The 16,948-nt window shown below is 43.2% G+C and overlaps 1 protein-coding gene across 1 annotated transcript in view; it reads right to left on the bottom strand.

The window, feature by feature from the left end:
* The window catches only part of AOAH (acyloxyacyl hydrolase), a 213,672-nt gene that overhangs the window by 149,017 nt on the left and 47,707 nt on the right, over positions 1-16,948 (bottom strand). Inside the window, exon 5 of the mRNA XM_030204112.1 lies at positions 3,931-3,990. Coding sequence (XP_030059972.1) covers positions 3,931-3,990 — 60 coding nt within the window. The remainder of the gene's footprint in view (positions 1-3,930; positions 3,991-16,948) is intronic.

The following is a 16,948-nucleotide window of genomic DNA, read 5'->3' as shown; positions in this document are numbered from 1 at the left end:
CCAAAACACAGCTAGCTATGGCAATGAAAGTCATTTGGTGATGAGAAGCTCATGATCAAAAGAAAGGTATAGCAAAACCAACAAAGTTGCCTTATCAGTGTCAAAGGTGCCTTGGAGTGATGTCAAAATAGTTTCCGTGCTTTAACACAGAACTGGCAGGTCCAATTGGGGCAAGAGTCTAATTCTTCCTGCAACTTTGCATCTCATACAGTGACCTTATCTAAAAATGATAAGGTATCAAAATCATCTGGGAACACAAATCCCAGAAGGGCTAGCATCAAAGAATCAATTCAGCCCAGACTTCTGGAATAAATGGGGAGAGACCAAGTTGAACTGGGTGGCTTGGAGACAAATAGGTTGAAATGATCCAACCAATAACTAGAGTCGAAAAGTTGGAAAGCTGAAAATCTGACTCTGATTCAGACAAGATCAAGTGTATGCCCAGCAGCATGAGCTGGGCCCAAGACAGATTGGTGCAGTGTCAAGTCATTGAGCAAAGAAAGAAAACATTTGTCTTGTGGTCTTTCAGAAAGGTCCACATAAAATTGAATTCATCCAAGCTTAGGCTGACAGAGAGAATTCCACTGAGTACTTCCTGTGCCTGTTTTAATGATGGAGGGCAAGCTTTTTCGGTTTGATAGCGATTGGGATTGAGTTTGCTGCTGGCGGGTTTCTATTTCTTTGGTATTGGAAAATTCTAGAGAAACCCTATTTTATATATATATATATATATATATATATATATATATATATACACCCAGTTTTTGTGTATTTAATAGGAACTTTTCAGCCACCTTAACTCTACATGTGCATTATTTCCCAGCTATTGGGGTGATATGATACAGACGTTCAAATATTTGAAAAGTATTAATCTGCAAACGAACCTTTTCCGGAGATGCGAAGGCGGTAGAACTAGAGGACATGAAATGAGATTGAAGGGGAGCAGAATCAAGAAAAATGTCAGGAAGTATTTTTTCACAGAGAGAGTGGTGGATACTTGGAATGCCCTCCCGTGGGAGGTGGTGGAGATGAAAACGGTAACAGAATTCAAGCACGCGTGGGATAAACATAAAGGAATCCTGTTCAGAAGGAATGGATCCTAAGGAGCTTAGCCGAGATTGGGTGGCAGAGCCGGTGGCGGGAGGCAGGGATAGTGCTGGGCAGACTTATACGGTCTGTGCCAGAACCGGTGGTGGGAAGCAGGGCTGATGGTTTGGAGGCGGGGATAGTGCTGGGCAAGACTTCTACGGTCTGTGCCCTAAAGAGGACAGGTACAAATCAAGGTAAGGTATACACAAAAAGTAGCACATATGAGTTTATCTTGTTGGGCAGACTGGATGGACTATGCAGGTCTTTTTCTGCCGTCATCTACTATGTTACTATGTTACTGACCAAGGATAGTGAAAAATAAAGTACCAACAGATGGAAAATGGGATCTAGGAGCGCTGGTTATGTGTGGCAGCAGTGTCCATTTTAGAACCATAAAAGTCTACCATATAAAGAGGGCCAAAAAGGGCACATAAAACATTTATGCCCTAAAATGTCAACATACAAATTTATGTGGCAAAAACATAAACACTTATTTTTCCTAAACTGTCAAAGAGTCTGATATCTCTTGCCACCTTTGGGAAACATTAACCACTGGGAGATTAGTGGGGCAACTTCTCCTAGTTTCTCTAGTGAAATGCAGCTTACTATGAGGTGTAAATCCCAACTTCAGTCTTTTTAGACATAGACCTACATTCTCCTTCTGGATTTGGGAATGCATATTTATTTTTTGAGCCTGCTCTAGCCCCACCCAAAATACATGCAGATCACACCCCTTGCCATTACACATTTTTTCAGGGTTAGATGTGTATATCCCAGCTTTGTAAAATCAGAATTTAGACATAAATTTGACTGAACTTCAAAGCTCCACTGGTTGCCCATTGAGGCCAGGGTGTTGTTTACATTTTTCTGTGTATTATATAAGATTTTAAATGGAGATTGTCTGGGATACCTGGTGGCCCATTGGGTTTTTACTACTCCTGGTAGATATAGAATGTTACATGACTATCAACCATTTTCATTATCATCCCCTAAGAGTGAAGAGATTTAGGCCCCCTTTTACAAAGCCGCACAGCAATGCCGACACGGCCCATTCAAAGTGAATGGGCTGTGTCGGCATTACCGCGACAGCCGCTAGCATGGCTTTGTAAAGGGGGGGGGGGGGAGATTAATCTTTTTGAAAGCTTGTTGACTTTCCAAGCTCCTTAAGTTTGGAAAAATGTACTGACAGGTTTGGATATGACGACAGATTATTTGCATTTTAGGAAACAACCTAAGACTGTACTTTTTAGAAAATTTGCTTTATTTTATTGCGACTAATGATTCTTATGTGATTTTATATGCCCATGTAATTCCTAAGAGCTATACCTTGGTTTCTTGATTTTGTAAACCACTTAGGACTTGTGGTTTTAAAGGTACAGAAGTATGATATAATAATAATAAATGTCTATTTGCCAGGTTATGCATGTCTAAAATTTATTTATTTATTTAGCACATTTATACCCCACTTTTTCCCACATTGTTGCAGGCTCAAAGTGGCAAACAGCACTTCAAAAGAAGCAGCATAACAAACGATGAAGCATTTTCCTGTTTGTATTTTTTTAATATTCTTTTCTTTATTCGTATTAAAATGTATGAGTTTTCTTATTATGACTAACTATGTTAGGGCCTCTTTTACTAAACCGTGCTAGCGATTCCCAGCATAGCAAATGAGAGGAAGCCCATAGGAATTGAATGGATTTCCTCTTATTCGCTGCACAGGATTCGCTAGTGTGGTTTAGTAAAAGAGATCCTTAGCTTTGATATTTTTTAATGATTTTGTGCTTTCCTTTTTGTGCCTTGTGCTTTACATGCAATCTAGAATGTGTCAAAATGAATTAATTTGCTGTATTGTTAGTTGCCTTCTTTAGGGGTCCTTTTACTAAGCTGCGGGATAAAGGGCCCTGCGGTAGCAGCAGGGTCCGTTTTTCCTGCGCGCCAAGGCTTTTTACCACAGTAAGTAAAAAGCTCCTAAAAAAAATAGCCGTGTGGTAAGATTACTGTTATCTTGTGGCCATGCGGGGTAGAGCACTTACCGCCAACCATTGAGGTGGCAGAAAGGGCTCCCATGGTAACCCAGCAGTAACAGGGCAGTGTGCGGCAATGCCCGATTACCGCCGGGTTAGTGCCACACCGGAAATGGCGCACACTCAAGGCAGAAATACTGCTAAAGGCCGCGTTGGGCCAGCGGTAGTTCCAGCTTAGTGTGTGGTAAGTCCGCATTGGGTTTACCAACGCTTTGTAAAAGGGTCCCTTAGTTAATAAAAATTTGCAAAAAAACAAAACCAAACCAAAAAAAACAACCACAATATACCAAATAAACCTGCTCTCTTTCCCCACAACCATACTCAGATATGCACAGAACTATAGCAGGGTTATCAGATGGCTTCAAGTCATAACAAACATGCTGAGGCAGTCCTGTTTTGACCTAGCAGAAATCTGGGAAATATTCTCAGAGAAAAGGTGGCACGTGGAAGCATGGTACAATCTGTATATGAAAGAACAGAAATAGGAGAAGAACAAAAACATTCTGCAGAAGACAGAACAGCAAAATGCGGAGATGGTCAAGAGGTCATCAATAAATTAGTAACCCAAGTGTGACTCCAGTAACGTCATTATCCCCTTGGCCATCTCTGCTTTTTAGTTGTTTTTTACTGCAATCTGTACATGAGACATGCAGTCTCCTGCAGTTATTTTAGACGACCCACCCAAGGCTATACTGATAGGCAACTTATGAGAGGGTCAGAGTGATATGACCTGTCATGGCTCAACATGCCACAGCAGACACTAAAAGACAGAAACTTGAAGTAGAAGACAATCTAATTGAAAGACCCAGTTGCTTACCAAGAGAACAGAACTCTTGACAATCCTTTGAGCTTTTTTGATTGACATCTCCAGCCCCTCCTACAACAGAGAACAATAAAAGAGAAGCCATTACCGTGTATTTTTCCTTGGAAAAGCGAACTGTACAAATGAATAGAAATAGAAGTGTTCAGGCAGTCTTCCTGAGATACAGTTAATACCTGCAAATTTTGCACTAGTGCAAATACCCTAAAATTACCCCTACTGACAGTAGACCGTTTTAATATGCATCATCTTTCCAGTCCTCTATTCCTCCCTCAGGAAAAGGAATGAAGGGTATAGCAGCAATCATGCCCTTATCTCTATCCAGGAACACAGATGCAAAATGTAATCCATTCTCTGAGCAACAGACTATATAGGGGGAGGCAGTATCCATTGCTCCGAAAGCCATTGTTCCCAATGTTTGTTTTAATGCCTACTTTTCTGTGTTTTATTGGTTTTATAAAATATATGTATATATATATATATATATTTTAATTTCATTATTTTTTAATTACATTTTTATTTTATTTTCCCAGAAATAATCAAAAGTATTTTTCAGCCACTGTCCACTGTTCCCAACACCTGTTGCTCTGGTGTCAATTGCTCCTAGGATGGAGTGGATAATGGCAGATAAAGGACCTTAAGGCTCATCCAGTCTCCCTAGTTTCCTTACATTTAACCTTGGTTTTCCCCTCACTTTTGCAAGTCCTGATCCTCTATGCTCATCCCATATTTTCTTAACTTCTTTTACCCTTTTTGTCTCTACCACTTCTGTATGGAGGCTGTTCCACGCATCCACCCTTCCTTTCTGTAAAGAAATGTTTTCTACTGTTGCCTGGAAGATCATGTAAGGAGGTCAAGGAGCTTGAAGGCACTATACTCTATTACTCAGAGAGAGAACATGGCTAGAAATTTTTATTGTATCTGTTATGCCAAATTCTAAAACCTCAGTAAGGAGCTTCCACTGGTATGATAAACTTCTGTGCTAGTTTTTTTTATTATTTTTGCTGAAGGTAGAAGCATCTACAAAAACTGAGCATGTATATGTATATTTCTGCACATACACACAAGCACATATGGCGACTGTAAAAAAAGGGAACTCCTAGATTTTGAAATTAACTGTGGTTGTATAGTGTAATGTAAGCAAATTTGGGTAATTTCTACCATATGAAACTACAAGTAACACTTTGCATAATTAACCACTACAACGCTCTGCTTACTTTTTCTACCATGCAAAAGTGGCATCAGTATGATGTCATAGTTTACACTAAAAGGGGAAGTTATCAACATAGGCTACCATTAAGACGTTATTTTACTGTTAATCCCAGTTATTAGTATCTAGGTCTTGTTGTATAAAATGGAACCTGTGTGAAAACAGCATGAGTTAGTGGTAAAATAATGTGTCTAAATGGTAACCCACATTGATAACTTCACCCCTAACTGTAGGGGTCTTTTACTAAAGGTTAGCTCAAGTTATCTGCGGCAGGTCACATTTTATTCCCGTGGGCCCTGCTGCACATAACTCGAGCCAATCTTTAGTAAAAGACCCCCTGTGAAAATAGTGTTTACTGAAGAAGATAATTATGAAGTTTTTGCGACAACATTATAATGCAAAATGTATAAAAACACTGCTGCAAAGAGACAAGACATAGAGGGGCATAATTGAACGAAAACGCCTATCTCCATGGGCGTTTATCTCCGAGAACGGGTCAGTGAAGGGGCGGACCGAACCGTATTTTCGAAAAAAATAGACGCCCATGTTTTATTCAACAATGTGTGAGCTGGGCGTTTTTGTTTTTCAGCGATAATAGAAAATGAAAGCGCCCAGCTCAAAAACGAATAAATCCAAGACATTTATTCGTGGGAGGGGCCAGGATTCGTAGTGCACTGGTCCCCCTCACATGCCAGGACATCAACCGGGCACCCTAGGGGGCACTTTTACAAAAACAAAAAAAAAGGTCAAAGAGCTCCCAGGTGCATAGCACCCTTCCCTTGTGTGTTGAGCCCCCCAAATCCCCCTCAAAACCCACTGCCCACAAGTCTACACCATTACTATAGCCCTAAGGGGTGAAGGGGGGCACCTACATGTGGGTACAGTGGGTTTGGGGGGGTTGGACGACTAATAAGCATTAAGCAGCACAATTGTAACAGGTAGGGGGGGATGGGCCTGGGTAGGGGGGGATGGGCCTGGGTCCACCTGCCTGAAGTCCACTGCACCCCCTAACAACTCCTCCAGTGACCTGCATACTGCTGCCAGGGAGCTGGGTATGACATTTGAGGGTGAAAATAAAAATGTATGAAACATCATTTTTTTGTGGTGGGAGGGGGTTAGGTACCACTGGGGGAGTCAGGGGAGGTCATCCCCGATTCCCTCCAGTGGTCATCTGGTCATTTAGGGCACTTTTTGGGGCCTTATTCGTGAAAAAACAGGGTCCAGGAAAAGTGTCCTAAATTCTAGCTAAAAACGCATACTTTCTTCCCATTATCGCTGAAATGCGCCCATCTTTGTTCGGCAGATAACCACGCCCCAGTTCCGCCTTCACCACACCTCTGACACGCCCCCATAAACTTTGTCCGCATCCGCGACGGAGTGCAGTTGAAAACGCCCAAAAATCGGCTTTCGATTATACCGCTTTATTCGTTTTTGTGAGATAAATGTCCATCTCCCGATTTAGGTCGGAACTTGGGCGTTTTTCTCGTTCGATTATAAGCTGGATAGACTCCTACAGACATAAATGCAGATGGACATTTTCCATCTGGTTCATTCTTTGCCTGAACCTTACACTCTATAGCAGCTGCTCTGTAGTATTCTTGGTAGTAAGCTTACTTAGATAAAATACCCTTTAACTCTACAAACCCTTCTAAATCTCTCTCATGCACACATCCTGGCCATAATTTCTTCCAGCTACAGTTCATCGTCCTGGATGTCACTCCCTGCCAAGCCTTATCTATGAGGCTGATGCAGTTGAGAATGTTGAAATTGTTTTTCTAGAACTCTCTTAAGGACAATTCTGTATCTGATGTCACCTCAAAGCACCTTTTTTTTATAATAATATTTTTATTGGCACATCATAATAAAGAACAAGTCATCAAAACCCCAAACCATTCACCAAAATGATTACAGGAACAGTATCCATTCCGCCAGAAAAGTAACAATCATAGTTTTCTCTTAATTTTATGTTCCCCCCTTCCCCCCCTCTACTACTCCCATACTAACCCACCCCACCAATACCCCCCTAAACTTCCCCCCCTCCCCTAACAGTTTAGAATTCTGCTTTTTGCTATAGAAGTGAGTGAGTTCCAAAACGGAGACCAAATCTTGCAAAAGTAATCCCCCCGGTTAGAATCTAAGTCATGAACTCTGTGCTTCTCCACCGAGCAACATTGCATCATGGCCCATCGCCAATGCGACATGCTTGGGGCCTTAAGGGTAAGCCACTGTTGCAAGATGGTTCTTTTCCCCATTAACACAGATCTCTTCAAGAAAGCTTTTAGACCCTCCGGCATAGGCCCCTGTACTGAAAAAACATCAAACAGTTGGCCTGGGGTGGGCTTCTATCGCACTTTCCACATGCCTGACACCCGCTTGCTCATGGCCAACCAAAATGAATGCACCACCGGACAGGTCCAAAACATGTGGCCCAGGGAGGCACCCTCCCCCGCGCACTTGGGGCAATCATCTGTCTCTCTCAAGGTTGCTCTAAAGGCTCTGTGGGGTGAGATGTGCAAGCGCAACAAAAATTTATAATTCAATTCCCACCATGCCGTGTTCTCAGTCACTTTGTGCAGCCATTTCAGACAGAGCTCTAGTTGCGGTGGCTCCAGACGCCAGTTCAGTTCTTGAGTCCACTGGGCACATATGGAGGTGGTGTCAAGGGGCGTTACAGATTCTCGTAGGCAACCATGGTAGTATTTCAGAGGAGTTCTCTGTTGCGCCTCCAGCCCCAACAGTTCGTCCTGGAGCTCCCACACCCCTCTGGACAGTGAACCAGCGGGTAATGATCGGACATTGTGTTTCAACTGTAAATATGCAAATGTATCACCCCTATCCAGACCAAATTCCTCACACAGTGCCTTAAACCGTTTCATAGACCCCTGCTCTGTTACCACTTGGAAAAGGAAGTGGACCCCCCAGGCAGACCACCGTTGCCACAGGGCTGATGACCCTCATTCCGGGAATGCAAAATTACCCCGAATTGGCAACAAGGGCAATATACCTGTCCCATTTGAAAGTTTTACTTAACCATTGCCACGTTTTTCGTAGGGGGCCCAGGATGAACTTGTAGGGACCTAGAGGGGTCAAGTGATCCGTGGGGGCCTGTAGCCAGTACGCAAAGTGAAGGGGTTCCATCAGAGCGGTCTCAATCCCAGTACACGAAAAGTATTCAGTGGATCGAAACCAGTCCGATAGATGTCGCATACAGCTGGCTATCGAGAACAATCTCAAGTCTAATAGTCCCAGGCCTCCCCTCCCCCGAGGCCGTATTAATGTTTTAATCCCGATTCGTGCTCTCTTCCCTTGCCATAAGAACCCATTAAGCTGTTTTTGGAGCCATGCATCCTCTTTATGCCCCAGGGTGAGTGGAAGCATCTGTAGGATATACGTCCTCTTTGGAAATACTATCATGTTGTATAAAACTATGCAGCCCTGCAGCGAAAGTGGTAACCCTCTCCACCCCCGTAATGTAGCTGAAAGGCTATCCCTCAATGGTCCCAGGTTTATCACAGACAATTGCGCCAGGTCAGATGGGATTAACACACCCAAAAAGTGGACTACCTCGTCGGCCCATTGGAAGGGGAAGTCTCCCACCTATTCCTCCCTCACTGCTGACTGGACCGGGAGCGCCACTGATTTTTGTAAGTTGAGAGTGAGTCCAGAAAAGAACCCAAACTCCTCTATGACCTCTAGTAGGTGGGGAACCAAGATGGAAGGCTGTGTAAGTGTCAGGAAAAGATCGTCTGCAAAGGCAAGCACCCGTGTTTCTCTCCCACGACTCGTTACTCCTTTTATGTCTGAATCTTTTAAGACAGTACGCAGGAGGGGTTCAAGGTACAATAAAAACAGTAATGGAGAAAGGGGACATCCCTGTCTGTTGCCCCTCGCCACTATGAAAGCGTCCGAGCGAACCCCATTTACCAACACCCTTGCCGTGGCACCCTGATAGAGAGTCTGTATGACATCCAAGAACCTTCCTCCCACCCCAATGTATTCAAGGAACTGAAATAAGTAGTCCCAGTTGACTTTGTCGAAGGCCTTGGCTGCATCAAGACTCACTAATAGCATAGGTTCTCCAGTGATCTGTCCATGAGCTGTGGCTAACAGTACCTTCCGCACATGGGTGACTGCATGCCGGCCCCGTACAAAACTCACCTGATGTTCCCCCACTAGGGTTGGGATATGGAGTGCCAATCTGTCCGCCATTACCCTAGCCAAAATTTTTATATCTACATTAAGGAGAGATATGGGCCTGTAAGATTCGAACTGGTCTGTTGGCTTGCCTGGTTTGGGAATTAGGGTAATAAGAGCTTCATTTTCTCCCCAAGAGAAAAAGCCCCGATCTATCACTTCATCATAATAAGCTACCAGTGAGCCACAGAGCTGGGGTGCCAAAATTTTAACGTATTCATTGGAAAACACATCTACCACGGGGGCTGAGCCCAACTTCAATTTTTTTATAACTTTTTGCACTTCAGTCCCCTGGATTGGGGCAGACAGAGAATGCTGTGCAGCGGCCCCCAGCTTAGGCATCCCCGCATTGTCTAGGTAATCCCACAGTGTGGGCCCATATTCTCGCTTTCTAGAAGCGTACATGTCCTGAAAAAAGTCCCAGAACCCATCTAAGATAGTTTGCGGGGTAGAAACCCTGGTCCCCTTTTGAGTAATGATCGTGGGAATGAATTGGCGCGGGGCGGACGATCGTGCTACCCTCGCCAATAGTCTACCCGTCTTGTTGCCAAAACACTGAAATTTTAGTCGACCTGCCAATAGGTGTTTCTGAGCCTGATCATGTAGGAGAGAGTTAAGCGCCACCAGGGAGGCATCCATCCTTTCTTTGTTTACTCTAGAGGGATGTGCAATGTACTTTTTCTTTGCACGTTTATACTCCCCTTCTAAGCAAAGCACCCCTGAGGCTAGTCTCTTGACCCTGGCACTTAAGTAAGCGATCACCTCCCCTCTCATGATGGCCTTAGAGGCCTCCCAAAATGTAATTGGTGAGGGGCACGAATCAGCATTGGTATCAACATAGAATTGCCACTTGGCTTTTAGATGTTCTAAGAATTGCATATCCTGGTACAAATATGCGGGAAATCTCCATGACCTTGCCCCATGAGTGCCCACGGCCAGATCTAGTACTACCCAAATCATTGCATGATCCGAGACTGCTATCGGACCCAGCTCAGCTTTCCGAACCTTAAAGAACCAAGCCTGGGAGATCAATATATAGTCAATTCTCAACCAGGTTTGGTGAACCTTAGATTGATGCTTATAATGTCTCGTGATAGGGTTTTGCACCCGCCAAGGGTCAACTAAATGGAGTTGGTGACAAAGCGCCAAGATGCCCTTCCCACTCCCTAGCCCCGGAAAAGCTCTAGGGGCAGATCTATCTAAGGCCGGGTTGAGAACTTGGTTGAAATCCCCCGTCCATATCCAGGGGGCATCTGCATATTGGAGCCCCAGTGTTGTGAGTGCATGAAAGAAACCTGGTCTATAGTCATTGGGGCCATATACCGCGCACAGGTAGAATTTTTGTCCATGGTGGTTCATTTGCAATAAACTATGCGACCCTCCGAGTCTTTATAAACTAATTTAGACTGGCAAGGGAGACCCTTTTTGATTAAAATAGCTACCTCACTTTTCTTCCCCCCTGAGGAGGAGTAAAAACATTCCCCCACCCATTGTTGCTTCAATTTCTGATGTTCTGCGCCTGTTAATTTGGTCTCTTGAAGGCATGCTATAGAGGCGCCCTTACGCCTTAACTGTGTCAGAATTTTATAGCGTTTCACCGGAGATGTAATCCCAGAAATGTTCCAAGAGAAAATTTTTATCTGAGACTGATTAGCCAGTCACTGGGATTACAGTGGTCAATATAGATAGAGTGCTGCATTGATCACCCCCGGGGGCCAGCCCCTCCCCCCGAGGGATCCATCTTCCATACAGAGTAGTGGTATTCCCTAATTCTCCCGGATCCACTAATGTTATCACCCACCTCTTATCCTTGCGCTCATTCACTCCCATTTCTCTGCCACCTTCCCTAAGGTCCCTCCCCCCAACTCTCCCCTCCCTCCCCCTTACCTTAGTCCCCATAACAACCCCCTTCCCATTCCCCCCTCCCTCTCTCCACACCTCTCTCCCTTCCCCTCCCCCCTCCTCCCTACCCCTTAAACCCTCACATATACTGCCCAGTATGATGGGTCCCAGGGGCTTTCCTTGTCTCCCTGTCCCCAACTCAGTAATTCAATTCAAAACAATATAAAAACCTGCAATACTGATAGTTAATCACACTTGCGCAGTCCCAAGTAAATATGCTCTATGCTTAAATGGGTCAAATCAGTCATTACCAGCAGCATCTCGATCCTTCAGCTCCAGTTGTTGCACATATTTCTGAGCTTCTTCAGGGGTTCCTAGAACTCTCCATTGACCATTCTCTTTCACTTTTAATACTGCTGGGTAAGCCAGCATAAATTGAGCATTCAGTTCATGCAGTCTTTTGCAAAGTGGGGTATACAACTTCCTCTTCTCTTGTAAAGCTGCTGAGTAGTCTTGGAATATGAGGATTTGATGTCCATCAAACTTAGTTTCATTTCGCTTCATCCGGTAGCCCCGCAGGATTTCTTCCTTGTGGACATAATTATGTACCTTCAGTATCACAGTTCTTGGATTGCGTCGGCCATCTTGTTGCCTTCCCACACGGTGAGCTCTCTCCAAGCATAAAGGCCCCGCATGATCAGATAAGGCGAATTCTTGTGACAGCCATTTTTCAAGAACCGAAGGCAGCACTGAGGCTCCCACTGATTCCGGTAAGCCCACGATCCTCAAATTTGCTCGACGAGACCTGTTCTCAAGCTCGTCTAATTTCTCTGATAGGGACTCCGTTTTGGCTCCTAGCACTTTTAGCTGTTGCGAGGTGGGAGTTAATGTTTCCTCCACTGCTGCTACCCGCTGCTTCAGTTCCCCAGTCCTCCTCGTCGTATCCATGATGAGTGCTTCCAACGCCTCTAATTGTGCAGATACTTTATCAAGCTTCGGTTCGATCACTGCTCCGACTGCCTCCGCCAATTGCCGTAGCTGTTCAGGTGAGAACACCGCCGGGTCATTTTGCGGGGGGCTATCCCCAGCGCCTCCCGCCACTTTCGGCTTCTCCTTGTCTTTTTTGGAGGTTTTGGGCGCCATTATCTTGTTCGGGGTATTTAGAAACTTTTCCATGCGATTCCCCTTTGCGATTCTAAGAGTTGTAACGGACTTCCTCCGTGGTTTGCAGGGTTTTTAATTTGAAAAATCGAGTCAGGGCTTGGAAGCACCATGTCTACCTTGCTCTAAAGTATCACGTGACCCCCTCCTCAAAGCACCTTTGAAACAATGCTTTTGTGTACAGTTTCTTGAAATTGGAAATGACATTCTGGTCCATGGGCTGGATTAGTGGTGTGGTATTAGGGGGCAAGAACTTCACAGTGATAAAACTGAACTGCTCCAACAATGCATCTTCCAAACCTGGAGGATGTGCAGGAGCATTGTCCATTAACAGGAGGTATTTTTTCGCACTCGGGCCAAACACTTCATTCATCCACTCAATGAAAATTGTCCTCATGACCCATGCTTTCTTGTTTGCCCTCCACATCACACACAATTTACTTTTGATTACATTGTTTCTGCTAAATACTCTAGGAGTTTCTGAATGGTACACCAGTAAGGGCTTCACTTTACAATCACCACTAGCATTACCACACAACAAAAGAGTTAGCCCATCTTTCATAGGCTTATGTCTTGGCAGTGCCTTTTCCTCCTGTGTAATGAACGTTCTCTTTGGCATTTTCTTCCAAAACAGGCCAGTTTCATCACAGTTGAAGACTTGTTGGGGGATGAATCCTTCAGCCTCTAGGTAATCTTTGAATTCAGACACAAAATTTTCGGCACCAGACTTGTCCGAACTCACAGCTTCTCCGTGCCTAGTAACACTGTGTATGCCAGTGCGCCTCTTGAATTTTTTGAACCAGCCTCTGCTGGCCTTAAAATCACTTAGAGGCATATTTTCAAAGCACTTTGGGAGGCTAAGTTCCATAGGTTTCTATGGAACTTTGGGAGGCTAAGTGCTTTGAAAACGAGCCTGTTAGTGAAGTAGCATTCGTCCCAGGCATTTTCTTAATGAGATCGGCATACAACAGTCTGGCCTTTTCACATATGATAGCCTCAGAAACAGAATCGCCATCTAACTGTTTTTGATTGATCCAAATTAATAATAACTGTTCCACATCTTCAATTGTTTGTGATCTCTGTTTTGTTAGTGCATTCACACCTCTTGCTACTTTTGCCTCCTTTATTGCTTCCTTTTTTGCCACGATTGAACTTATTGTGGATGGTGACTTCTCGTACATGCGGCCGATTTCAGCAATCTTAATGCCACTCTTGTATTTTTCAATGATTTCCTTCTTCAACTCAATCGTGTTCCTGTCCTTCTTCTTTGAAGGACTGCTGGCTATAGAAACTTTTTTTGGTCCCATGATGAGAGCAGGCAGTTATGCAGAGGGCTAAATGACAAAATTTTTCTCATTAAAGAGCTGGCAATTTTGTACAGGCACTGAACCAGAAGAAGCAGTGTGATCCCACAACTGGAAACAACGCCCCAGAAGAACGACACGTGAAAATGCAAAATTAGCAGCATGGGCACGCCGACAAAATCCGAGGCGACCGATGAAAACCGAGACAAAAATTTCGTAAAACAAATCAACAATAACCGAAAACGACGAAATCCAAAGTCAATGAAAACTGAGGTTTCACTGTATATTATTATTTTTATTTAAGAAATAGTTAGACCAAAACTATATTCAGATTCTTAAACTAAGAGATTTTAGGAACACATCCCAAGTGACAGGTTGCACAAACTTTTGGATAAGGAGGTAGTTTTCTCTCCAATTTGTTTTGGTTTTAGTAGCAGCCAGTAGGTTCTACTGCAGCTGATCATTCATCACCCTACGCTGAAGGAGAAAAAAAAGAGAAGAAGCAGGGCTCCACTGTTTCCACGCAAGAAGAAAATCCAAGGAAAGCTTGAACCACCAGATAAGTCTTCAGCAACTGCATCTACGACATCCAGAAACTAGATTTAATTTTCTATCCACATTCTCACTGAGACATAAAGAGACACTGACACTCGGCGGGTAATAATAGCAGGGAATAGAATATATTTTTCCTGGTTGATTCATAATCCTGAGAGGAGGTTTACGGGTACCAAAGTAAAATACCTTATTTCCTGCACAACCTCTGATCTGATATTGCAGCAGGGAAATGTATACAACAAAATGTTCTGAGATGTAAAAGGAGTTTCCACGTAGTTTATTGTTAAGTGGGAGGGACAAAAACATTTGAGTTGTAACTTTCCTTTGCATTTATCCCTGCATTTATACGTTGAGGTGTATAGTTTTCTGTCTTGCTCTGCACCCCTGTTGACCAAGATTCTATAGAACTTTTATAGTTTTACTAGTCCTTAAGTAAAACACTTCTTGTGGAATAAACATATTCTGCTAAACTTTCAGTTGGTCATCTTTTCATTATCCTGAATATAATTACTTATAACATTTTCCTTTGGAATGTAACACCTTTTCTTTAGATTTTCACTTATTATTCCTCTCAAGTTTTTTTGGAACTTGAGACAAGGTTAGCTTGTTAATGATGCTTTTTCCCTTGCCTTTACATAAGTACTCTGTCTGCAGTAACGTTGCAGCCCACTGGTGACAAACTTAAATCCTATTCAGGTATGAGTCAGCTCATGGGACTACGGGGCTTACATTAATTTATGCTTCTAGAGTTTGTGGTCACTTATTCTGTATTTGGCATTTGTGTTCTGTGTGTGTGACTGAGGTATTCTGTTAGCATGAATTTCTATGTAGTATTCTGTAGTAATTTGGCTTGTTCAGCTTTCCCAATAAATGAATTGGTATTTTAGGGCTCTACTATAATATTTAAGGCACTGCCTTTTCATAGGTAGGATCCTTGTTTTTGAAGTTAGTGCTGGCATGGTAGATTTGCTCTAGGTTCTGAGTGACTTTTGTTTTATAGATTTTTTAAAATTACTTTATAATATGCCTGTTATTGAGATTACACTAGAAACCAAAATTTCTTTGTATGGTGAGTTTTATGGAGAAATGTCCTTCCTTTGCTCTATATCCATTGTTGGTGGAGGGCCAGGAAGTTCTCTGGATACAGAATGTGTTGGCTTCAATACCATATGTGTGTTGGAGGATCATGGCTCAATGGGGCTGAAGAGTGCAGTCTCTTGTACTTCCATTAGCTCTCAATTGGCCTGCAGCCATTGAAGACTGCACTGCTACCCTCATTGAAGTTATTGGGAGTGAGGTAGAGCTTGAGCATGGAGTGGGGTACGGACAGAGCATGGGTGCATCAGGTTGCTGTTTTTTCTCTTTCAAAAAGTTGGTAACTCTAGTGCCCACCCTTTCAACATGTTGGCCCACCCAAAAATTGTTTTCTGGTTATGCCACTGTTTTGGAGATAGAACTGAGCCTTATGGACCACCACAGGGCAAGGGATGGATGAGGGGGGGAGTGGATATTGCAGTAATGAACTTATAAGAGCAGTAAGAAAGAAAGAAAGAAAGAAAGAAAGAAAGAAAGAAAGAAAGAAAGAAAGAAAGAAAGAAAGAAAGAAAGAAAGAAAGAAAGAAAGAAAGAAAGAAAGAAAGAAGGAGAACCAGGCAAGAACAGGGCCAGTCAGGCCAAGTGATGAGAGGTGAGATAGTAATAATGAATGATTGGACAGATCAAGGCTGCAGAAAGATCGAGTGAAACAGCGAGTACAATGTTATGCTTGTCAAGATGGGAATAAATCTCACTGAGAAGTGCTGCTAGAACTGTTTCATTACTAAAATGTGCTCTAAACCAGATTGTTTAGGGTGAAGAGCAAGTGTTTTTTCAATAAAAGAGGACATTTGGTTATCAACTACTTTTTCTAGAATCTTAGAAAGAAAACAGATTTGATACAGGGCTGGAATTTGAAGATCTAAAGAAGGTTTCTTTAGAATGGGGTGAAATATTGCGGATAGGAGTCAACAACATGAGACAATGTCTGTATTTCTTTACAACTGCACAGGTCGCTATTCACCATTCCCTATTATCTTGAAGTAGGATCTGAAGTGATCCTGTCCTGTGCAGAAGCAGTTGAGCAAGGACCATTGGCAAAGGGGAGATTAAACCCTGGTTGTCAAATAGTAGGGCCATCTACAAGGGTTAAATTGATCACATATGCTGGCTTCCATTCCTCTCTCCACCAAGCTGCCATATCAAAGTGTTCCGTATATATCCATTGTGAATGTTATGAGGTAAGATGGTGTGCTGGTGGCTGTGAGATGTCATGGGTAGAGAATCCACAAACGTGGAGAACTCAACGAAATCCCACGGATAGTCACAATACAACAAAGCAGTGGGCAAAAAACCAGGCGTTCCAGAGTAATAAAGTTTGGTTCATCTTCACTCTGGAACGCCTGGTTTTTTGCCCACTGCTTTGTTGTATTGTGAGATGTCATGGAATAGGCCTGAGTAAGAATGATCATATACCTTCTAAATAAGCCTCGCCATCACAGTCCTTCAATGCAATGCAAGAAGTTCAATGTTGGATACAACAGGAGGCCACTGTAACAGGGTCAGGTGAAAAGTACTAGCGATGAGTCACACCAGCTAAGTTAAAAAAACAAACAAAAACAGAGAGAAACTGATGGGAACCAAGAAGAGGAGGAGAGAGAAAAGAAAGAAAGAAAAATCACCCATCATATATACTTGTATATAAGTTAAGACA

The sequence above is a fragment of the Microcaecilia unicolor genome, chromosome 1 (genome assembly GCF_901765095.1).
Source record: "Microcaecilia unicolor chromosome 1, aMicUni1.1, whole genome shotgun sequence".
In the NCBI taxonomy this organism is placed as follows: domain Eukaryota; kingdom Metazoa; phylum Chordata; class Amphibia; order Gymnophiona; family Siphonopidae; genus Microcaecilia; species Microcaecilia unicolor.
Note: the sequence above shows the minus strand (reverse complement) of the source record. Positions and strands in the feature narration are given on the sequence as shown.